The 26,776-nt window shown below is 32.8% G+C and overlaps 1 protein-coding gene across 8 annotated transcripts in view; it reads left to right on the top strand.

Moving 5' to 3' along the window:
- The window catches only part of LOC126768786 (polypyrimidine tract-binding protein 1), a 462,213-nt gene that overhangs the window by 171,837 nt on the left and 263,600 nt on the right, over positions 1-26,776 (top strand). For all 8 annotated transcript variants that reach the window (XM_050487100.1, XM_050487107.1, XM_050487104.1 and 5 more), the window contains one exon: positions 13,380-13,484. In XM_050487100.1, the coding sequence (XP_050343057.1) occupies positions 13,392-13,484 (93 nt within the window). In that variant the 5' untranslated portion in view covers positions 13,380-13,391. The remainder of the gene's footprint in view (positions 1-13,379; positions 13,485-26,776) is intronic.

Raw genomic sequence — 26,776 nt, 5'->3', positions numbered from 1 at the left:
CTGAATTGACTTATGTAATGTTATTTGCATGTGCGTTACAGATGATATATATATATAGACAAAGACAAATTAGTTTAGTATTTTATTCTCCTGTGTTTCTCAATCGATTTTTTTTCGTTTGTTAGATATTGTTGAGCTGAGTGGAAAAAATAATTCCGACTTGAAACATGCACATCTTATATGTGTGTGCTAGACCACTGGGTAACTATGGTAATTGTAGTAATATTAAAATTGCGAAAGTGAGTGTGATACTACTCAACTACTCAACCGATCATCATCAAATTTTGCATACATGTTATTAGGGACATAGAGTCCTAAAACCTGCTCTCTGATGAGCTGCCGATAGAGACTTTTAAATTACAAAAAAATACATCTGATAAGTGATGCTTTTGAGCTGGTTTGGTTTGATGCTGCTAAATGGCTGCTGGTTGACGTATTGATACATTTTACTATAGATATTGTCGATAGAATTTGGTGTAAATATGTGTGTGTTTGGTACAAATCATATGACACAACGGTTTATGGTGGTGAAATGGCGTATTTCGACTAACTATGATCATTGATCTATTGTGAGTGTAAACTAATCATTAAACCGGCATGTTAATGATAATAATTATTATTATTATTATTGACACTTTATTGCACCCAAACTTAAAACTAAAAATTACAATTTTTAAACAAAAAAAAGTTGTATGAGGTGCAACAGGCGGCCTTATCGCTAAGCAGCGATCTCTTCCAGGCAACCTTTGGGCAATTATTGTGAGATAAAAAATCAAGGACAAAATTTACTGCAACGTTCATACATGTAACGTTTGACTCGTAAGTTTTTAATTCTGTCGCATTACGCGATTATATTTATAAACAATTATATCTAACATAATAATTTAAACAATTATTTAAACGCAAGTAACAGAAATCATATTTTTTATTAAGCATAAGATGACCTTATCAGTTTAATCAGTTTATGTTGTAAAATTTATATATTATTAATCGAAAATAAAAAAATATGATTACATAGTATCTACTTGTAAATCATTGAAATAATTTAGCCCGTTGTATGTGGTTCAATTTTAAATTGTACGTATTAACTGGAAAGACGTAGCTTATTGTTAATATTGTATTTTAATTACAACACAAATTATGTGACGTCAAACTAATGATACTTATTATTTTAATTCGTCATCATATATATACAAAAACATGTTTCATAAAACCAATTAGTCTTGCACAGTCCACAGAGTAAAAAAATCTAATAAACAGATCCATCATACCGGCAACCGCTAAAAACATTTTCGAAGAATATCCAAATAAACCTAAAGTCTATAAAGTTCCCACTCAATAACGTTAAAAATGAGCTCTCGAATAGAAACAAAATTGTTTTTCCACCTAACAACATCGGTACGATACATCGCCAAAATGAAAAGTTTCTCCATCAACCACTGACGTATAGACTGGCGTTTACATCTTTATAAAAGAAATTGGCGTCGATCATACAAAGGAAGTTAGACCTTAAGCCGAGGATCGACGTGCTCTAAACCGCATTTTTGTCCCCCTCCGAATCGATGTTTTCGAACTGCCATCCTGTTATTGGTAAGAAATCCATCATTTATGGAGGTAACTAAGAAAGACGTACGATACGTAGGGTACGTCGTGCCAGTGAGAGCGTAGCGTCTCTGTTCTACCAAAGCGATCCCGTCTATCGGGGAGTGTATCTATTTGAATAGATTCTGATGATATTGAGCTGTAGGAGTAATGGCCGATCTGGGTTCCTATGTACACATACAGAATGGGAGTAATTGCTTTCATTGACATGCCGAGCCCCAAGCTGCGCGGAGAATGCCTCAATAATTAATCGAACATAAACGTTGATGGAAATCAGTTTATGGTTGATACCATGCAGGATTCGGTATTGCCCTGAATACGATTTCTAAGCTCTTAATACCACTATTCAATACATTAGAAGTAAGACTAGGCATCTCTAGGTACGAGATATCTTAGTCTGTGTTTAATACAAATTTTATTTATTTTTTTGTTTTAAAAATTTGATTACTTTTGTACGTAACGCATCGGTATAACATTTCTGACATGATAACCTTAAACTTCCGTGACAAGCACTAAGCTGCGTTCCTGTTGTCAATCAAAGGGCGATAATAATTTTCCTCTAACATTAACTAATACATAAATAACATCTCAAATAATATAATCGTTTATTAATATTGTATTCACTTAAAATTATGTTAAAAAAAATCAATTTATATATATTTCGTTTGAAATATTAACGTATTCCTACAAAGATAAGGAAACGATGTATATTAAAACTTAACAAAATCTGCTTAAAGTTTATATAATTATTACCATGGCCTCTAGGCAACATTTCTAGCATTAAGTTACCTTTATCTCCTGTTCCAACTGAAATATCTACTTCGCCTGAGTACACTTGCCCTGGGGTTAAATGTTGTATCCAAACACAACGTCGTCATAAGCCGAGCAAACGGCACTAGTTTTCAGCTTGTCTTCGCTACGAGTGTATGTAGAAATTTGCTCATCTCAAACTAAACGGTTTTACTATATTATACTAAATTGGAATCAAGAATTCTGCGAGTAGAACTTTAATAAGGTTTTATAATACTTTAACGAATTGTGGTTGTTTTTATTCATATTTTTACTTCTCATTTATGGAAGAGATTGTAATAGGTTTGATTTCCGAGCTGATATCTTAAAGAACCGGGTATTACCATCCAAAAATTCTTAATAGCAAATCGGAGTTCGAACTTAGCCAATGTTACGCTCCCTTGTGTCGGAAAGCACGCAAATTTTCCTGCGCCTCCCTTCGTTAGTATTGGATTTCTGTTCTATCGAATTTCGCACACAATTGAGTGCCTTGGCAGAAATTTGAATTGTTACATTATAATTAAATAATTATTAAATTGTTTTGTAACTTTTGGCTTTTGCAATACAGCTTATTAATATACTTGTATTAAAAACAATCTCGTCTCTTATAAAAACCATTTGCAGAATATATTAAATTCAGAAACGCTTTATCTAACATTGTCAAAGACAAAGAATAAGGTAACGACAAAATTACATTTTGTTTAATAGTTAATATTTACAACGAAATTAATTCCTCCTCGAATGAAATCGCAATCATTTGTGAATATTATTCTATTAAACGTCTTTTCGAGACCGCAATATAACTTTTTAAATTAATGCATGACGAAGACATTCGGAGGGTAAAACATAAATTGGGTTATTATTACGAAGAACACAATACAAGTTGATTTAGCTCCCTTTTTATGGAAAAAGTTCAATTATATTATATTATTGTTTTTATTATATTTTTATACAAACAATAGTATAGAATATAAATAAATAATAATTAAGCGATTTACTTCTGTATATAAGATGCTATTTCGTACATTATGTTTCCACTTATAAATAAAAAAAAATATTTTTTTTTTTGTTTTTAATTTCAACCCTGAAGGTGTATCAGCGATGGTGTCGTTTAGGTAATTACTAACACAGTAGGTATTTAATATGACTAAATACATTTAATACGATCATAAAATACGAAAGCAAATGTAAAATATGAAAATATGTACCAATCAACGAAAGTATGAATTATAGGTTTTAGTAGACTAAATTAGTTCAAACTAGTTTAATTATCATAGTGTTATATATACAATAACTTTCGTCAATAAGCGGGTGATCTAAAACAAACATTTTGGTTTTTTTTTTCGGACTAATAGCTTCTGAGATTGAAATATAAAACCCTCTTCATAATAAAACTAGTTACTTATTGCGGATACACCCGCTTTGAACAATACTGCTCCTTCCCTATGGGCCTTAGCCTGATGTTATATATTCTTTATTTTTTATTCTATAAATAGATTTCCTCTAGATGCTGTTTTCTATTAACATTGATCACGAATTGAGTCGTAACCAAGTTATTAGCACGAGAACATCATATAATTACACTTATATACATAAAACATATACTAAATGTTTTATTGTATTTATTTATTTATTTCATGTCCTTCACCCAAAGGGAGAGATCGCTCTTTTAGCGATAAGACCGCCTTTTGTACAAAATAGTTTTCGTTTTTTTTTGTTTGTGTTTAAAATGGTTCTGTAACTCTTTTGGTGTACAATAAAGCATATTATATTCTATTCTATTCTAAATGATGCGAAAACTAAAAATGTTTTGACTTACCGTTAAAACATCTTTTTATTATTATGTATGATTTTTGTACGTAATGTTCAAGTCGGGTGAACTCTACACGTATGTTCTCACACCAACAGTGAATTTCTGGTACTGTCAAGGGAATGAACGTGCGTTTCTTTTAATAGGTAAATGCTTAGAAAAAGTGCCTTATATGTTGTATGTACGTGATGATGTTAACTGTGATATTTAGTAGTTGTTTTTGGTTCAGAAAAATCGGCTATCAATTTGTAAGCACAGATCTCAAGGCACTGGATTTAAATACCAATAATACCACATAAACAGCTTTGAAGTCGTTATCTTTACTTTCACATACATATCAATCAACAGCCCATCGTTGTCCACTGCTGAACATAGGCCTCTCCCAAGGTGCGCCAAAGCCCCCTGTCCTCCGCCTTCCGCATCAAGTTGGTGCTCGCCACCTTCTTAAGATCGTCGGTCCACCTGGCTGGAGGGCGCCCTACGCTGCGCTTGCCGATTCGCGGTCTCCACATAAAATATAAGTAATCAAGTTCGCGTATTTGTACTTAGAAATTTAGAATACATTGTTTATATTTGTCTTATAGTTTGAATTTATGTAAGTTTGTATAGGAAACTACCTCGGACCTGATATTAAACTGCTAAGTTACGGCGATTAATGCTGTTGTAATTTGAGTTTTGCTTATTTGAGCCATTAAAATTACAAAAGAGCTTAAGAACTTAAGCCACAGTTGATAGCTTACAACGTTTTAAGATTGACTTGACTTTCTATATGTAGTCCAAGTATATATAATATTATATCTGACGTATTACTCATCGAAACTTGGCTGATATATATATTTTTAATTTTTATATTTAATGTGTGTTTGTGATATTAAATAAACAATACTGGTTATATATCTTTATGTATTAAAATATAGTTAATTTTATATTTAGTTTTATCTGTTCAGATTATTCTGAATGCTAAATAACTCTGAGACTGTTATGCTTTTACGAAGAAGTCGCTGAACCCGTTTATACGAAATTTGGTGTTAAATAAGCTTAAGCCCCAAGTATGTACATAGGCTTATACTTTCTTACACCTCCTACACCCTCCTAACACGCGGGCGAAACTGCGCCTGAAAACTAAAAATAAATAAATACTCAACCAATTGAGGTGAAATTTTTCGTCACCGGACAATACATTTATACGAAAATAGTACTATAGAAAATAGTAATAGTTTTGTTCTAATTTATCGCCAAATATATAATCCAGATAATCTTATTCATTAATTTTCTAATAACATTCAACCGTAAGTCATCTTTTCGTTCGCCTTAGGCAACTCTTAAAACTTTTTCGACAATTAAAAGTAAATAACTAAGTTATCATAATATAATATTATTTTCATAAACTAAGAATTTAATTATAATTCAAAGATATAAAATGACACAAAGATTAAAAATTGTTCAACAGTAATTATGTTGTACTGACGGAATGTTTGGAAGTTGTTTTATTTGTTTGACATTCCTTAAATATATATATGTATATATACTGGCGGTAGGGCCTTGTGTAAGCTCGTCTGGGTAGGTACCACCCACTCATCAAATATTCTACCTCAAAATAGCAGTACTTGGTATTGTTGTGTTCCGGTTTGAGGGCTGGGGTAGCTAGTGTAATTACAGGCACATGGGATATAACATCTTAGTTCCCAAGGTTGGTGGCATATTGGTAATGTATGTGATGGTTTACATTTATTATAATGCCAATGTCTATGGGCGTTGGTGACCACTTACTATGGGTGGTGGTGGTGGCTCGTCCGTCAACCTATTATATAAAAGTTTATATATATATATATATTATGTACGCGGACATCATCAAATAGAATAATGATTGAATACAATCACATTTAAAAAAAAACCGACGTTGATATATTCAGTAAAGGATTACGTAAAACATTGTTCGCGACGCCATAACAGACTTGCCTGTCGACATCTATCATTTACTGGCGTTGTTTGTTAATTCGTCTTTTTTATATTTTTGTAAAATTTTAAAACGAAATTGTTGATACACTTTCTGTTATGCATTTAATAGTGAACCTAATAGCCAGTTAATATTTTTCACTGTTGGGTGAAAGTCTAGTTGATAAGGCTTGGAGCTTATTCCACCACGCTGATAACACATTTCGAATTTTTAACGTGATTAATTATAAACACAAAAAAAAGTCATGGAAACTCAGTTGTCCTTGCTCGGATTTGAATCCTAATCTTCGATTCTGGTTTGTGATCTAGCCACTGAGTCAGATATCCTTAAATTGTTTATCATTGTAAATAAAAAATATTTTATTGTGTTTTATTTCTCACAAACCGAATATGAAATTTGTATGTATGATCAATATACATTTCAATTTAGTCGATACACATTTTCAACATTTATTCGTTATCAAAATGGATGCATAAGTAAATGACGGCAAAATGGCTCACAGGCTGAAAGGGAACTTTTCGAATCCTCTTTACGTTCAAGAACTGCAAGTTAACAAACTCTCCGGTGTATTTAGCATCTTCCATCACAATAATTAAATATACACATATTGCACGTTGTAATTGCGGAAAGTTATTAAGACAACAAACGGAAGTTGGGCTTGCTTGAGCTGACTTACAATGGGACTTACGGTCCAACTGTTTACAGTAACTTGCAAGTTGCCATGCAACTGCACTGATTGCAACTTAATCGCCAACTTGCTTAGAACAAGTTTGATTCTTAAGGAATTCTGCAAACTAATAGCAGTTCAGATAGCGGAAAATATATCTTTGTTGAGGTAACTATCCGTTTTACTTTCAACTTTATTTAGCTTTACGTTCGTTTGCAATTTTGTTACCGTTTTTGATATAATTAGCACTTTTTTAATTCTTGCCTTCGTACACTTCGTGAAGGCATCAAATTATAAAGTTTGTCTTATTACCCAACTTAATATTTGCAAGACGAATGAAAACTCGACACTTCTTTGCTATTCAACAAATTTTTTTTTTTTGTATATTTCAAAATGTAATTAAATATGAAATTTATTATTATTTATATGATCTTTTGTTAATATTATATGAACATAATTGAGAGAGAGAGAGACAGAGTATATATGAAAATACATGTGGTTCTTACAGTTCATTTCAGTTTAAGTTCCACTCTTATTTATTACTTGTCGCTTATATACGATTGGTTTACCAGGAATGATTACATGTTAGTGATAATAAAGCGAGCCGGAATTCGTCGGGTTAATGAGGGGAAACCGACCATCGAAGTAATACACCAAAAACGCGGGAAATGTTGAATAGGGGAGAAAATTAATCCTCGACTCATAAAGTAACTTTATGCGATAAAATAATCACACTAACTTTTTTACTTCCTATTTGGAAATAATACTATTGGGTTAAATTTTGAAAAATTCATTTGATAACTTTTAGTAATGTAAAATTTTATGTTGTTTCTTTTAACAATGTCATTTTAAAATTTGAATTTAACGAAAAAATAGCTCATTTTTAAGATGATAAGAAACCTCAGAAATGCAACGTTCCAGGCTGTTTCATATAATAAAATCATGCTGCTCTATATATGTATATACACAAGAAGGAATGTGAATATGAGTGCGTGAAAAAAAATCTATCGAGTTTTGATTATGAAGCGGTTTTAAGTTTATATTACACATAAAAAAAACACACACACACACACACACAATAAATATACATACATCCGGAAAGGTTTAACAAAATATGTGAAAGGCAAATTTACAGTAAAAAACTAAAAAGGTGTGAATGTCTCACTGCTGGGCTAATGCCTTATTCCTTTGATGAGATGTCTTAGAAATTATTTCACCACTCTGCTACAATCGGGGTTGATGGGTACACAAGTACATGTGGCAGATTTTCCTTCACAGCCGAGCACTAGATGAACATAAACACACACACATTAATTAGTATTGCTTGCCTGCGTTTGAGCCCGCTATCATCGGTTAAGATTCACGCGTTCAGACCACTTGGCCATCTCGGCTTAGCATTTACAGTATCACGTTTAAATCAAAGCCCATGAATACAAGCTAGCTTTCCTCTCAGTCGATTCGTATAAATGTTCGGAAGTTGAAATAATTAATTAAATAGACAGGTAATTAATTAGTAGTGGCTATTCGACTTGGGAGAACGATAAAATAATTAAACAGTCAACAATATAGAAAAGTAATCGATCTACGTTAATTAATGATTAAATAAGAAACTTTTATTAAAAAGTATTATAACAGACGGATAAACTTCATATTTTCAATCTCAAATTTTCGACGGTTTTTTTTTTAATTACAGTCTGTATAAAGTGAAAATAGTGATGTTTTTTTCCGTGAAAATTCGATCAGACTGCATTCATGTATGAATAAATATTTGTACGTGAATGAAAATTCATTTTACAGAAGTAAGATATGATTTGGTCGGTTCGGTTATCGAATCACAAACAACTATATATATGACAGAACGAATGGAATATAGGTAAATAAATTATTATGCTTTTGATTTGTATGTTGCAACGTTACTTCGTGCCAAAGTTGAAATCTTTATTCAATATTAAAGCTTTGCTACCATCGGTTCGGTAAAACATTTATGTTTAGATGTGCACTGTGTTTTATATGATTTGTTCCTTATTTAATTGTGATAATTGTTATGTGTCGACTTAGGATGCATAGACAAAAATAATCTGCATACATATGCAAAATATCAATAATACATAGTGTATAGTATAAGCATTGGATAATATCGATCGGGTACATGCGATTTAAACTTAATATCAGCGTTATATATATAAGCCTTTGTCAAATGATTGATTTTATTCTATTTTCCTTTTCTTATTTTATGATATATTGTATTGTACTTTGTATATTTTTTCTTGTTTAAAAAGTTTTGTTAATATTTTTTCTACTTGTAGCAGGCTGAATCGTTTGATTCCTATGCTATGTTATCTAAAATGTCATTAAAATATTCAGCTGTGAAGATTACAAAATTTTTGCAATAAAGTCTCAATACTATTGTGACGCTGAATGCAGGTGATGCATTCACAATCGTCAGTGATTAAACGACTGCAATACGAGTTAATTATAAAAAATGTTAACGGTGCAGTGTTTTCAAAATTGTATTTAGTTTTATCAACATCGGCTCCGAGACGAATAGGTTTTTTTATTGGATTTGTTAGAATTTTTAATTGGATAAAAACGTGCTATTTAAAGTCCTATACTGATCTGCCTATAGGTAAAGGGCTGACCGACACTGTCCCCAGAGACAACCCTCCTAACTATGCGTGAGCTGAGAAAGTTGTATCATTATGTCACTTACTAAACTCCATTAATTACTTTAATGAATTATAATCTATAGTGTCGCTTAACTATTTCACCCCAACCGCATTAAAGTGTCACCATACTAATATGTTTACCTAGGCGCGAATAAAAGTGTCAATGACACAATGTCATTTCTGTTTTTAATTTAATTATTTATAGTCTTAAATATATCATCAAAGTACTTAAGAATTATTACAAGAGGAACACTTAAAAGCCGAGATGGCCTAGAGGTAGAAATTAGACACAAGCTGGTTTCGTGACGACGTTTTCCTTCACCGTCAAGCACGAGATGAATTATAAACACAAATTAAGCACATGAAAATTCAGTGGTGCTTGCCCGGGCTTGAACCCACGATCATCGGTTAAGATTCACGCGTTCTAACCACTAGACCATCTCGGCATTTTATAAAAATAATTAGCAAGAAATTCACTACATACTCTTTATCTCAATTAATGAACCAACTTCAAACTTACATGCTACTTATTCACTTATAAAATTAAAATAAAATAAATGTTTTGAATAAAAACTAGCTAATAATACTCGACATGTGCTGCAGAGCCTCATTACTATATTTGTTAACAATAATACAATGCGACTCCCATACTAACTATTGTAAGTTATTAGAACTATGCTTTATTCCTTCAAGCAAATGCCAACAACGAACTACCAAGTTCCTCATACGGAACGCATATAATATTATTTTTAATACATATAAACAAGTATTATTTTTAATACATATAATAATTAGCGCTTTACCCGCAGCTTCACACGCTTCATAATTCAAAGTAACAATTTCAACTGCTCTTTTTTTTTGAAATGAAGGATTTTTATATAAAATTTCATCCCCTTCATCCCTAATATATATAATCCCTGAGAGTTCAATTTTCAAAAATCGTTTCTTAGTGCTATCATATTGTAATAAATGAACCCGTACGCAATAAATTAATAGACCCTTTGCTGTCTCGTTGGTCTAGTGGCTTGATGTAAGGCCGCCGACCCGGAGGTCATGAGTTCAATTCATAAGTCAGGCCAATAAAAAGTTATTAGGTTTTTCTGTCAGAAAATTCTCAGTAGCATCACGGAGTCTGGAAGTTGGAAGTGTGTACACTCCCGTGCCTCGGAAAGCACGTAAAGTCGTTGGTTCTGCGCCGGAACTCTTTCCGGTCGTGTCGGATTGCCGTCCCATCGGATTATGAAAGTGAGAGAAAAAGTATGCACGCACTCATTTGTGTACTATAATGTCTCCTGCGCAGTTGGCTCATCTCTCTTGAGATTGGCCGCCGTGGCCGAAATTGGTCTGGAGGACATTCTTATTATTATATTATATCCTTTGCTATCCAATCCTCAACCACGTACTCGTCAGAATCAGCGAGAGTGAGATAACTAAATTTGAATGACTAAGTGATAATTTAAATATCGAAGCAACTAAAAACCAAATTACTAAGAAGCACACTATTCGTATCCGATTTAATATACATATTTATCTATCAAGCGCATCGTTTTCGATTAGATTTTTTGCATTGATAAATGAAGTTTACAAAACGAGTTCGGTACTCGATAAACTATTTACGCAAATCGAGGAGTTTATTTGATCGTTTCATGTTACTTGAAATTTGAGGAGGAATTTATATCTTCCCTAGTTCATTTATTTGTAATTATATAATAATATAAAGATAGTTTTTCTTATTATCAGTTGAGCTGGAAAATTGGAATTCAAAATTGAAATCAGAACAATGTTAAAATTAATTTGAAATATTTTGAAATCAGTTTTTTTTCATGTAGATTTTTCTTATTTACCTTTTTACAGAAATATCCTTTAGTCCTTTATTTTAATTTTATTATATTAGCTGTTACTTAGTTATATACGATGGATGCTGTGGTTTCCTAAAACTGAGGGAGCACATCGACATATATCTCGTGTGATGTGTTTAAAGCTTGTGAAGTGTATTCCTTGTTTGAGATCCTATTAAAATAAAATAAAAGAAATTAGGAATTTTAAGGATGTTGTTTGTACAAAGTATTAATTTGTTCTGACCGTAAAACTAGATCATTTCTATTTGTATATTTATATCACAGCTCAATACTTAAAGTCGATTATTTATTAATAAAAACGGCAAGTAAATTTGAAATCAATTTACAGCCACATACGAACACAAGGGTGCAAATAAAACAACACACTGTCGCCCTGTCCGTTTGTTCGACGCTCATATTTGTCACAGGCACAGGTAATGCCGCCTGATCTCCCGCGATGTTACATTCACGCCTATATATTATTCATAACGTTTTCAACTGGCGCACCGGCCCATACGGAATATTAGAACACATACCGGTTTATATCCGCTTTTCAAATTCATCGCTAACTAAATTGTTTTCGACATTTTCGATTCTATGTAACGCGGGATCAATGTGTTATATGAATAATAATTTAATTGTAGGTAAAGTATATTTTATTATTTATGGGCATTATAATAAATACTATAACGAATATGGGCAAAATACTTGGTGGTAGGTAACATCTAATAATCAAAACGAAATTAATCAAATCGCTAAACAACCTTATTTAATATTGTTATGTTCCAATTTGAAGGGTTATGGCCAATGTAACAGGCATAATATCTTAGTCCCAAAGATTGGTGGCGCATTGGTGGTGTAAGGATTACTTAATATTTCTTACAGAACCAATGATCATACCTAGAGGACGATGGTGATCACTTACCATGAGGTGACTCATTTGCTAGTCCGCCTGCATATTATAAATATCCACTGAAGATCGCAGGAGTAAATCCGGGTTAGCAACACCTAGTGTTTCCGATCGTAATTTATTTTTATTATTCGTATAAATAATTATTTTTATTATTTGAAAGGGACTGACGGCGACCATTCAATTTCGAAGGTATCCAGTCTTTATATTCGGTTTTTAGGATATTTTGTTTGTAAGAATGGATGGAACTTTATGCAATTTATTTTAACCAGAAGGAATAAAAATCTCATTTCACCCGTACGAAGTCAGAATTGTCAACTATAAAGCCGTTAGTTGCATAATTAATCTTTAATGCACAAACCTTTTAAAGAGCTTTTCTGGGACCCTGTTGTAAAAGCGCATACATTGTTTTAAAAGATTTACTAACTGTCTGTAATCGGACAAAAAAGTTTATAAGTTAAAAAAAGACTAAAAAAATCTAATTATATTTAATTCCGACCTCATTCCTACCTTCAACATGTAATGTTTGTTTCAACAATGGTAAAAATCAGACGGAATACTCTTGGAATTGTAAAATTCTATTTCAGTAACTCTCAGCGGTATATGCAAAGAGCCCATAGTACGAAAACTACAAAAGCTCGTGAAAAATGTATAGGAGATTTAAGTACCTATGTGAGAAATTCAAACAGACCAGTAGTAGAGCGAATTTTAAAATACATAAGGGCAAAGTATCAAATACATCCAGTGATCTAGTGGCTCGTCTTTGATGGATCAGCCTTAAAGTATTGGGTTTTCTGACGAGGATTCCTTCTTTGACAACTTCCTAGGTCAATGCCAATTAGGAGGTCAATAGCATAACCATTTATCATTCAAGCCAATAAGGTGATTGTCTATTCTTCATCAAAGGGTAGAACCCTGCAGCATCAATTGATTCCCCAAAAATATTTCTTTCTATTCTTTCACTAAAGATTTGATATTTTGTATCTGATAGGTTGCATTAATTGAATACGAAATTTTGCCACATGTGTTACGTCAACGACCTTTATTAGAGCTACCTGAGAGGCTGGGCAAGATTAGAGAAGAAGCGCATCAGTTGGGTATTTACGGGCATATTACTTTACTTTGCGTTTATTGTCTTAGGTTGGCGCAGCTATGATGTCCTGTCCCCTGCCCTTGCCGCTTCTGCCGGCCCTTCACCCTCAGCCCGCTCTGGCGTCTGACTTCCCCATCCACATTGGAATTAAGGTAAGAATTATTTTAATATTCATCTTAGCTAAATATACATGTATTCAGCAAGTCCATGCTTCATACAGATATAAGACAACCCACCTACTTGATTTGACATACTTAAGAAGGTGGTTGACTTATTGTAAGAAAAAAGGCCATATTTCAATATACAATGTTCCTGCCTTCGCTGAGCAATAGACTAACTAGGCGTCAATTATTTTTTAACACCTTGCTCTTCTTTCTTAAGGCTTTCTTATCTGAAGATATTAAATTTATATCAACACAAGTTTTTATTTGATCCGTGAAACAAAAGGAATAAAGCTTATACCAGATTTCATGTGTGCCAAATTTTATGCCCGTCTGCAAATGTGTGAAGTGGTTGAAATAGTGACAAGATTTAACCCACACAAACAGTTAAATAAAAGCTTGTACGATAACATTGAAAACGTCGAGACCAATTATTTATTGATTAATTTAGAAATACTTTAAAATTGTTCGGTTGAGTTTTGGATATTTTTCTCGGCATTATATTTTATTGTTATGAATTTAATACAAACGCTTTAATTTTTATTATATATTCCAAAATATGTTATTGTAAAAATAAGTTATTATTTAGTTGTATATCTTTAATGATGCATTTTTCTCAACTTCAATATCACTGTTTTCATTGCCCTGTAGGGGCTGTAGTATCTGTTTATAAGAGGAAAAATATGTAATTTGATCCTGCCGCCTTTCTGACGAGTTTTAGACAACTTAAATTGCGAATGTATCAAAGCTAAATAATATAAAGTAAGAATATAAGGTAACTTCTCAAGGAGAAACTTCAATGTAAAGGTGCTTTCACATAAGCTAAATGTGTTAAAAGTCCTTTGCAAATTATCTGTTAAGATCAAAGAGTTCTTATTTCATAAGGGCTGTTATTTTATCTGTATTTAATTTATTAGCGACCCATTTTGACATTGTATATGAACAAAATATGAGAATTTTATATAATATGATTTTTCGTTGAAATTTCATTGTATATTTTTGTTTACCTATGCCATTTTTAATACGGTTTAAGAAAAATAAATTTTGTAGTCGTATTACAAGTTATTATTGAATATTCAACTACGCATACTTTAAATGCTATTTTAATTTCTCTTAATTAGTTATCTGGCTCAAGTTCCGCCGTACTGCAATTTTATTTTAAAATTCGAATACTTAATGATCGTAATTTAATAATCGTAACTAACACATATAAATGTATAAACGTACCCATCTTAATTAATTTGATTATTATCAGTACTCTTGACAATGATTTTTTTAATGATATGGTCACTTATAAACGTCACTAGATAAGAACACTGCAATGATATAAAACCACCCAATATTTCGTCGATTAACCTCTAAGATTTTATATTCCTTTTAGTTTTAATTATACAAGCTCACCCTTAAAGCTGAAACAGATCAGAGTGTTGATGTTTTTATTATCCGGCTGAATTAAGGATGACTTGGTAGCACCCATCCAGATGTACCTGCAACCTTTACAAAGACACAACTATTAAAAAGTAACTTTTTAATAATGCAAATAATTTTGAAAACTTTTTTCCTTTACAAATAATTAAGATAAGATATTCCGGTAGAAGAACGTCGTCTTGCTATCAATATTGAGATGAACTTTTGCTCAATTACCTTCGAAAGCTAAACCGTCTTAATTTATAAGTAGATATCGATTCAACCGAGTTTAATTAGTTCCCAGCTTTGAAACGTTCGCTTCATTTATTTCATTATTTGTGAACAGCCCTCGGATTGTAACACCATTGTTTTCAATACTAAATTATGGAGATATTTGTAATTGTATAAATTGTTCCAATCGCGATCTATGTGATAAGTTGGCATTATTATTGAATATTATAATAAATTTTATATTATTTACTCGCAACAATGACAGACGTGTTCGGTATAATATGTGATTTTAAAATACTGATGTTGAATTTTGTTTTATTTAAAACTTAATTTAGTCATTGCCTTACTACTACTAATATATAGCTATATGAAGGTTTGTCTAATAAAATCCTAACTTTTATTATAAATGCGATATTGAGTTTGTTTGTTACGCTGTTATATATTAACTAGATATATAACCGATTATCGTAGAATTTTGCATACACATTGTCAGCGGTATAGATAAGGACATTGGGTACCTAACACCTCCCATCCCCTTCAAAGCTGCGGGCGAAGTCGCGGGAGGAAACTGGTGTAATGTAAAATAAAATTTTCATTATATAAAAACTTGAACGGCGTAAGTTAAATTTGTTTTATATTAATATTCGCAAACCGGTGTCCCGTTTACACAAGTTAACCGTACGGAGTCATCAAAAAACTATTAAACTGAAACTTTAACGGGCGCTTGAAAACGTGGTATTATCACAAAAACAAGATGAGTGCACGCCTCGATGCATAAGTTTACTCATTAAAGTCCAATTTCCTCAAACGTCAACAGAGCAAAATATGAAAAAAATTGTTGTTGCACGCTTACTGCTTCGATGGGCTAACTTAATCGAGTGTACTGGAATAATGATCGGAGCACATCGAAGTTATGCTTCTTATTTCAAATCAACTTTTTTACCATTACACTGTGTGCCTCTAATTTGCCCGGGTGATTCAATTTTCAACGGAAGGCCATATTTCAGTAGTCGCGGACGAGATTTCAATTCATACATAATATTTGAATAAATAAATATGCATGAAAGCAATTTATAGAGGCCGCTAGGGTCGGCCGGCTGGGCGGCACAATATCGTAGCCTCATTAGTAGCCTGCTACGGTGCTACGATGCTACGGAACTATGTAGCCACTACGCCTTCTATTGTTTTGACAATTCTATATTCGTTTGTTTAATTTAAACTTATACTTAACTGACTATATATTATCAGTTAGTATAGGAATAATTAGAACAATGCGAAGCTAGAAATATATAATTATTATATAAATGATAGCAAAAATAAAATGTTTTCTGAGTATCCGTCAACGTAGACGTTGGTTACTACAATGTTCGAAAAATATATTTACAATCTAATCTTTATAATCTCAGAGAATTCATTAAAGAATAACGTCTTTGAAATGAATAAAAATAACGCTGCGTAAACATCAGGCGGATATCACTAACGAGAACCGACGTCGCGGAAAAAACACAACCAAATATTAGTGCGGTGCGACGCTAAATAACAGACATTATCTCTACAATATAAACGTCGCAACCTGGTCGTAATAACGGAGGCTCGCTTGTTAATGACGACCCGTCCGTCATATTTCCGCGTTAAGGCTACGGTCTCCTAATAAATGCTATAGGTAACGTCTGAGTTCAGCGTTATCGTTCCGATTGACGCTTGAACGCCGAACACAACATCAGCGGTAAATACAGTTTTCAGGAGCGAACTACGTCTGTTCCTGTGACGCGTGTCGGTTGTTCTGTGTTATATTTTGATATTAAGTGACACAGCCACAAACATTTTTATGGTAACCCTTGTGACGTAGCGTATAAATTGGCGCTGTAAGCGGCAAATGGCATCAATAGGAGACCATAGGCTAAGGCTGCCCTTTCTTAGCTTTGATATTACTGTACTTGTAAACTTTTGATTGAATCTGTTATCTTAAAACGGTAATGAAATGATTAACATTGTTATTTCGTCCCCAAATAATATTTTAGTATAGTAAAGTTACAGCCAGTAAATTACCCAATGCTTGATAAATGAATTTCTCTTTTTGATATGAAATAGACGAACGGGCATATAGTCCAACTGATGGCAAGATGTCACCACCGCTCATAGACCATCATTCCTAACATCACCAATGCGTCATAACCTTGTGACCTAAGATGTTATGTCCCGTGTGCCTGAAGTTACATTGGCTCACTCACCCATTTAACCGGAACAATATAAATTATTACTGTTTGGTGATAGAATATGTGATAAGTGAATGGTACTTACTCAGGGGAGCTTGCACAAAGCTCTATCACCAAGTAATTGAAGTATGGTATATAGCTTATTCTAACACGCACTTAATGTGGGATTTAAACGAAGTTTTTCTTCACCGTAATAATCGGTTAAGATCTTTTCTATCCACTAAGCCGTATCAGTTCACTTCAGTAGTAAATTGTATCAATCAAAACAATATAGAAGGACACGGATTATGTAATAAACCCACCCTAGTTCAGATATCATCGTCCGGAATGTTAATCACGATTCGTTAATTTAATATCAAAAGTTACGAGTTACAGATTTTCGATGTCAATACAAACTAGCACCGTGATGTCAGTAAATTTTCGAGCATTCATTATTGTGGATATATTTGACAAGTATGGATCGAAACGGTAACGATTTCGCTTCGTCAAAATGATATAATTCATCCAGTGAAACTACCATCGAGGACTGTTGTCAGTTGAAGGCACTTGTCAATTCATCTTCCATCGTCAATTCGGTTATATGTATGTGCGTTGTGTTCGTGTTATGAAATTGCAATAAAACATTACAAAAAAAAAAACTTCACTATGTTGTTTATTATGTAACAAAATAAATACCTAATTACCCATCGCAGAGCTTTCAGCCTCGGCGGCTAGTTTATTTATTCATTTAAAATATTTTATTGGCCAACAGTTAGAACAAAGGGCGGACTAAATGCCTGAAGGCATTCTCTACCAGTCAACCTCTGGCTTGAACAGAAATTTATGAAGGCGATATATTAAAACAATAGAAGCGAAAGTTATAAATATAATGAAATAGACGAATAATATGTAATTTGAATATAAATACGTATTTTAATATAAATATAAATCATTTTTGTATAAGTGTGTGACTGTGCGAGTAAACTACATACAGGAACAATGCATCATCATCATCATCATCATCACCCTTTTCGCGTCCACTGCTGGACATAGGTCTCTCAATTGGCACGCCACTGAGCTCGATTTTCAGCTCTTAATCTCCAACCGCTGCCACAAAACAATAAACAATGCATATTACTTATAATAGAAAATAATAATTTGTTTATTTATTCTTCTTCTTCTTCTACCTAGCGTTTTCCCGGCCTAGTAACGCCAGGGTCCGCTTTCCTGCATCTATGCCTCCACTTTGCCCGATCTAAAGCGTCCTCCTTAGTGAGATCGTGCTCTCTCATATTGTCCCTCATAATATAATATAATATTTATTTATTTATTATTAATAAGAATTTTTAACATTTTTAATTCGCAAAAATGTTATTAAAATAAGAAACCCATATAGCCCAAGCCACGGACGTACATAGAACATTGGTAGTATAAGGAATATTAAATATTATTATTATAAATATTTATTTTTAAAATGTAGGCCGACTGGCAAATAGGTCATTGGATGGTAAGTGGGCACTTCCGCCCATTAATATCGGCGCTATAGAAATATTGCAACTAACTTTGAAACTAAGAAGTAATGTGATTATGCCTGTAATTCCACTGGCTCACTTACGCTTCAAACCGGAACACAACAATATTAAATATGCTGTTTAACGGTAGAATAACTTCTATGGGAGAACGTGACCAATTACTTTCAGTTGGTTTCTAAAATAATTATAACATTATAAAATAAAATAATTATAAAATTCCGGAGATTTATATGCTTCATTATTACAAAAGTTAAATAAGAAGCAAAATTAACGTTGTTTGATAAAAAATATTAAGATTAATTGCTTGTTCTAGAAAATCTTAAACAATAGATAAATAATATCAGACATAAATATCTGACGTTTGCTAGCTAATGACGGACCGTTCGTTATCTTTCCAGCGTTCAAATAACATTTATACGTTACTTAGATGTTGTATCGATGTCCAATCTTCGAATGAAAGTCGAACAAATAACAACCTCTTGCAGAAAATATTGAGACTTAAGGATTACAATTGAAACATTGCTTGATAAAAGTTACTTCAGTTTATAAAATCGTGTCTTCTATTTCAGAACGAAAAAAAAAATCTTATTTTTTTATTTTATAGAATAGGAAGGCGGACGAGCATATGGGCCACCTTATGGTAAGTGGTCACTAACGCCCATAGACATTGGCATTGTAAGAAATGTTAACCATCGTTTACATCACCATTGCGCCACCAACCTTGGGAACTAAGATATTATGTCCCTTGTGCCTGTAATTACACTGGCTCACTCACCCTTCACACCGGAAAACAATAATACCAAGTACTGCTGTTTTGCGGTAGAATATCTGATGAGTGGGTGGTACCTACCCAGACGAGCTTGCACAAAGCTCTACTACCAGTAAAAATTCATTAATTCATTAATAATTTACTAAGTAATTCGCATTTCTTAGTAAATAATTAATTACAATACTACCAACACTAATATTAATATTTAAAAATACTAATATTTACTTGGGTCTTTGTATGTCCGCCTGTGTGGGTACCACTCCCTCGTCACGCATTCTACCGGCAAACAGTAACAATCAGCATTGGTGTGTACGTGTTTGAAGGGTGAGTGAACTTTTTAGTTTCCAAGGTTGATGGCGTATTGACGTACATGATGATTAATATCTTATATCTTGACAAAAATTGTGTTTTGAGAACTAAAGTGGAAATTGGTGAACACTTTCACTCACTGCTGGACTAAGGCCTCCTCTCCCTTTTGAGGAGAAGGTTTAGAGCATATTCCAACACGCTGCTCCAATGCGGGTTGGTAGAATACACATGTGGCAGAATTTCAATGAAATTAGACACACGCAGGTTTCCTCACGATGTTTTTCTTCACCGTCAAGCACGAGATGAATTATAAACACAAATTAAGCACATGAAAATTCAGTGGTGCTTGCCCGGATTTGAACCCACGATCATCGGTTAAGATTCACACGTTCTAACCACTAGGCCATCTCGGCTTTGCTTTATGCAAATCAGAAATATGGTCATGTTTATTTATTCAATCTGAACACTTAGTATATTATATTTAGAAGTACTTGTAATACTTGAAAATATATATTTACGTAGCCATCGTCGGTCGTTATGTTTTATTTGTGCCACGTACGAAAGCTTTATTTTTCCATACTCCTTATATTGTTGGTAAAAGTTTTCTAATAAAAGCCATCCCACCAGCTAAGTTTTAGTTCTCGCTTATTGCCTACAGGTGACAATTGATGGCAATAGCTCTTTTTAACTGACTTTGTAAAGGAAAACTTTTTGTTTTTCATTGTCCCAAAAACTCAAGAGACTGACCTGTAGAAGCCACTGGACAAAAACTTCTGTAGGGGTTTACTTTCAAATTATTAGACACCTTTAACAAATACCCCTTATATTTGTTCAAGGAATTTTATATCGAAATGTTTCTATGTAAAATTACATTTGTTTAATAAAAGCGACAGATGTTTTAGCTTTAATGTATTGAAGTAACTTGAGAATCAGTCTCTAATATATAGCTAAGTTGTAGCGATAATAATAATTATTGTCATTTGGTGATACATATCAGTTTTGTTGATATTTTCTAAGTACTTTTTAATTTTATTCGATTCAAGTACTTATCTTTATGTAACGTTGCAAAATGAAACGATTTTTACCGCAAATGGGTGTTTCATACATTTTAAATGATTACATATATTTGCACTGTAAACATAATTCATCATTCCTTATATTGCTGCACGGTTACACATTTAAAACAATAAGTTTTTATGATAGGATACATACATATGTATGTATATTCAAAATAGGTTCCTAAATTCAACCTTTAAAATTTAATCCAATTGTCGAATAAACCTTGTCAGTAACGTGAGAATTGCCAAATTTGTTTGAAATTTAATTCGATATTATACATGCCGAAATAATATTTCACATAAAATCATCTACGTTAGATGCCACAAAATTATTAACTGATAATGTTTCGAAATGTATTGAATTTTCATTTGAACGAGTTACTGCCGAGGGCGATATATATAATACATATTATGTACATGTGAAGGCCTCGTTGGTCTAGTGGCTAAAAATTAAGCCGCTGACCCGCCAATAAAAAGTTATTGGATTTTTCTATCAGAAAATTCTCAGTAGCAGCCCGGGGGGAGTTAGAAGTGTGTACACTCTCGTGCCTCGGAAAGCACGTAAAGCAGTTGGTCCTGTACCTGAACTCTTTCCGATCGTGTCGGTTTACCGTCCCGTCGGATTATTAGAGCTAGAGGAATAAAGAGTGCTCCTGTGCAAGCACTCTTTTCGTGCACACACTTGGGCGCTATAATATCTCCTGCACAGTTGGCTAATCTCTTTTGAGGTTGGCCGCCATCCATCACCATCAATATACTTCCATATTAAGGTTAAAAATTATAGAAAAATATTTCTAAGGGCGTTGGTGACCACTTACCGTCAGGTGGCCTATATGCTCGTCCGCTTTCCTATTCTATAAAAAAAAAACAAATAACTTAGTTCCTTATACCAAAAGAATAAATTGCATCATCACAACAACAATTATTATTTTCTCTTGAAAAATGGTTTGTAGCCCGGATTATAGCATTGCTTCCCATGTGTCGGACAGCATGTAAAGCCGTTAATTCTGCGGCTAAACTCTTTCCGGTTGTGTCAGATATGCTGTCCCAGCGTATCGTGAGAGACACATTTGTGCGCTATAATTGTCCTATGTAAGATGGCTAGTCTCCCTTGAAAATGGCCGCCGTAGCCGAAATCGGTCAGTAGAACATCATCAATTTCTTTTATACCTCCATTCATAAGTAGATTAAGTTCGTATAAAAATAACATATTATTACAATTTACCTTGTGTATAACAAAATAGCAGTTTTTAAATATGTAAATGAATTTGTAAATTATGTTCTTAATAAAAAACAGTTTTATTTTTTACCAGACGACTTGATAAATAATTATGAAAGCGACTTAGCAATCAGACAAGACGTCTAGCGACTGAGCGGCTCTGGACGCTTGTTTCCGGCGAAGACGGCTTAATCCTCAGTTGATTAAGTACACAGCTTCCTTGAACTTGTAACTCTACGAGAGACAGATTTGTGTCCGAGGTCAATTTATATCTTTTGTTTTTTTTTTTATACTCTGTATATACGGTTATGTAATCGTTCGAGCATTTGTTAGCGATTTTTTGACCAATTGGCTTCATATTCACAATATGTATTTGTATTATCAAGACTACATAGCTGTGCTATCCGATAGGTGGCGCTGTAGTCGAGCTATTGATAAGCTTAATTAATGTTATGTTACCATATTTTAACAAGCGGAGGTGCGAAGTCATTGCTAATTTTATATATAGTTCTGTTAGGCGATGAACGAAGGATGATAACAGCCCAACTAACAGCCTAACTGAGTATAAATTATATCTTTCACTTTTCATAAGCTCACAGGTTTCGTAAACATTTTTCATAAATTATTTTGAGGAACAATGTATACGCTTTTACAACAGCGCCCTGAAAAAGCTTTAAAATGTAGTCAATTGTTAAAAACAATCTTTGACCACATTAAATGCCGCAAAATTATTATTAACCGTTAATGTTTAGGAAACCTGCATGTATCTAATTTTACTGAAATTCTGCCACATGTGTATTTCACCAAACCGCATTGGAGCAGCGTGGTGGAATAAACCAAATCTCCTCCTCCAATTTACATGAATATTTTTGTTAAATCATCGGCATTTTTAGTCGTAAGTTTGATTACGATTTTTTGGAAAATTTTAAAATAAAAATTTTCTTCGTATCATAAAGGTTTAAACTATAATATTTAATTCTGCGAATGCAGAACTCGATGCGGTTTTAGATTTATCTTTGATACTAAAATAAAAGTAAATATTTGAAATGTATGTAATAGTAACATAGATCTCATAACATTATATTTATTTAAAATATTCAAATCGTCTTCATCGCGTCCGATTTTATATAAACTAGCTGTTCCACCCCTCTGTGTCAGAAAGAGAAGTTTAAATATTCTATTTTTTCTCAATAAATGGGTTTTCTAAAGTAAAACATTTTTCAGTCGGTTAGTAGATCACTAGATCACTTTTGTTATATATATATATATATATATATATATATATATTACTCAATAAATATGCTTTTAACGCAACCTTGGTAACCATCGCTTACATTGCCAATGCACATGCACACAACAACACAACACAATTATACCGAGTACTGCTGTTTTGCGATAGAATATCTGAAGAGTGGGTGGTACCTACCCAGACGAGCTTGCACAAAGCGCTACCACAAGTAAAGTGAACCAGATATCTCAGCTATATCGGCTGCGCTTGTCCACACACAAAATGATGTCCAGCAGGGTTGGCTGGTCTATATATAGTTGGCTATCTCTATATCTATACATAGATTATTTTATTTTTATATAATTTTATGTTGCTAATGAAACCTACTTTCGTAACTACGTCCTTAGATAAAATACTTGCTGCAGACACTGGTTTCAAAGAATATCGTGTTGTTAGTTTAGGACCGCTCTTTATTAACGTTTTAGTATTATTTAAATACACTATAATATTCTCTAAAATGAAACTAAAATCCCGAGAGGGAATGTTTAAGCTTACATTTGCAGTTTTACGAAGTTATATTTTAGAATGTATGTAAGTGCTTATTTATTTCATTTGAGAAAAGGCGTGACTGCTATGTTTCTTGCCGGTCCTTCAACATTCATTTTAATGTTAAAACGTGATTTAAAAGTTATTATGAGAGCCTGTTAGAACAAACAATATTTTGATCTGATGTGATTTTAGTGAAAGTGAAATTTTAAGTTTTTTTTTTTTTAAATATATTAAATTAGCTTCACACACACTCTAATAACGAATAAACTAAAACAAACTTATATCAATGTATATAGGATGTTGTAAAAAAAAATTAAGGGCGGTCGACATTTCGTATATAATTGTTTTTTTCGACCTTTTATCACATTCGCGAGTCTAGTAGTGGTCGTGTAACTTCTAAGTGATTTGACCGAATGAGGTCATATTCTCATAATATATTAATTGTTTTTTAGACATAGTTATATGTAATTATGCTTTAGAGAAATTACATTAAACAGCTACTGTAGATACCTTTATGCGTGTGTACGTGTGTACGTATTATTTGTAAATATGTTTTCGTTAAAGGATTTAGGGAATAAGGGACTGGTTAGGGATTCTTTCCGACATCCTTAACAAGCATATATTTCAGCCAATTTATAACAAACATTAATGAATTATACACCTTAAGCTTCCTTATGAATCATTCGTTCATTGAAATCAGTGAAAATCGTATGAAAATCCATTCGGTAGTTTTTTAGTTTATCGCGTTCAGACACAGAAACGTGGTGATATAAAATTTAATTATTTAATTGCTTTACTGATCAAAAGTATTTTTTTTATATTTAAATATCGAATGTCATTTTTTATCCATTATATAATTTAAAACGATTTGCATTTGACGGGTATATCGTTAAAATATGCCTTATAAATACGACCCATAATATATCCTGATTATATATTTACATAGCGGCTTTATCCACTCGACTTTCATTGTTTTCTTGAGCTTTCCAACTTCAATATTTACCGTTGCCGTCACATCTTCTAAGACATTTTCAATTTTTAATGTTCGCAGCGCCCGTTAAACTTCTCAAGGTAAATCTGCTTGTGTGAAATTGTCGAAGCATTGTGAACGCCTTGAATTTATAACGACGTAATGTATGTACATGTAAATTTAACACGGACTAATGGTTGGGATAATGCCTTGCTTAGTCTAAAGTTTGTTTAAATATTGTATAGTTTATTAATAAAAGATTTTTGTGAAAGATTAATATGTATTTTTATTATTTGAAATTGCAAAATTCAAATAATAAAAATGGTTATAGAACATGATGTCAAATGGGTAAGTGACATGTCGGTCATAGACCTCGGAAATGTTAAAACGTCATAAGCGACTTTTTACGCCGTTAAATAATCAGCCTCAAAACACGATATCTTAGGTGTTTCGTCCTCTATGCCAGCTGTGTTGAATTATTGGGGAATGAGTGATACCTACCCAGGCGGGCCCGACAAAGCCATACCATCGGTCAAAAAACGACTGTACTGCTATCTGGTCTATATAAAAACCCAAAATTGTCCGATTCATATAAAAAGTCTATATATAAGTAGCATTGCAGTTCTTGATTTATTCAAAATTTTATCAAAATCGGCTTAACAAACAAGCAGACGGGCAGAGTTATTTCGTCATTTATAATATAATTATATATATTTAGTAGTTGTCTGATTACCCAAAGTCCCAACTATCAGAACGGTAATAAAGATTGAAATGAGCGAATTACAATTCTCTTATAATAATATAATTATTTTAATATGAAACATACTTTTGTTCATAATATCCTTAAATATAATTGAGTGACTGATGTAATAAAAACGGATATATATATATATATATATATATATATATATATATATATATATTTATTTTGTTAAACATCATTATAATAGAATAATATACGAAGGCTGAATATTTGGTATCATTGCGTATTTCAAACCCGAAAATTGTTAAAAGAAAACAAATGGCAAGACAAAAAAAAACTGGTTTTTAATTTGCATTCGTGAAAAGTTTTTTCATAAACTTGGACACACTTTTAATTAAACAATTTATTAATGAAACCTTTTCTTTCTTTTATGTCACTCGATGCTTTAAAGTAAATTAATTGATTGATTGAATGGACGAGATGGCCTAGTGGTAAGAACGCGTGAATCTTAACCGATGATCGTGGGTTCAAACCCGGGCAAGCACCACTGAATTTTCATGTGCTTAATTTGTGTTTATAATTCATCTCGTGCTTAACGGTGAAGGAAAACATCGTGAGGAAACCTGCATGTGTCTAATTTCATTGAAATTCTGCCACATGTGTATTCTACCAACCCGCATTGGAGCAGCGTGGTGGAATAAGCTCCAAACCTTCTCCTCAAAAGGGAGAGGAGGCCTTAGCCCAGCAGTGGGACATTAACAGGCTGTTACTGTATACTGTATAATTGATTTCAAAATTGTTCTAAAGGCACTTATGGCAATTTATATTATGTAAAAAAAATATTATATAAGAATAATGAAAGTTGCTCGAGTAATTCTTAAGTACACGGATGATCTATTACGCGAGATATAAAAATTTCGCAGGTAGGTATGCTCGTATTGTACAAAAGTTCCGTAATTAGGGCGCCGAAATGGGTATCTTCCCCTTACCTGCTCTTTTGTGACAAATTTTCCTTAATAACAGTTTCTCTCTCTTATATTTTAGCGGTCTTATTTCTTCATTGTTTTTTGCTTTTAATATTCTATTAATCGCTGAAGTACTTAGAAATTGAAT

The sequence above is a fragment of the Nymphalis io genome, chromosome 5, assembly GCF_905147045.1.
Source record: "Nymphalis io chromosome 5, ilAglIoxx1.1, whole genome shotgun sequence".
Lineage (NCBI taxonomy): Eukaryota > Metazoa > Arthropoda > Insecta > Lepidoptera > Nymphalidae > Nymphalis > Nymphalis io.
The sequence above is the reverse complement of the archived record's forward strand: the minus strand, read 5'-3'. Positions and strand labels throughout refer to the sequence as shown.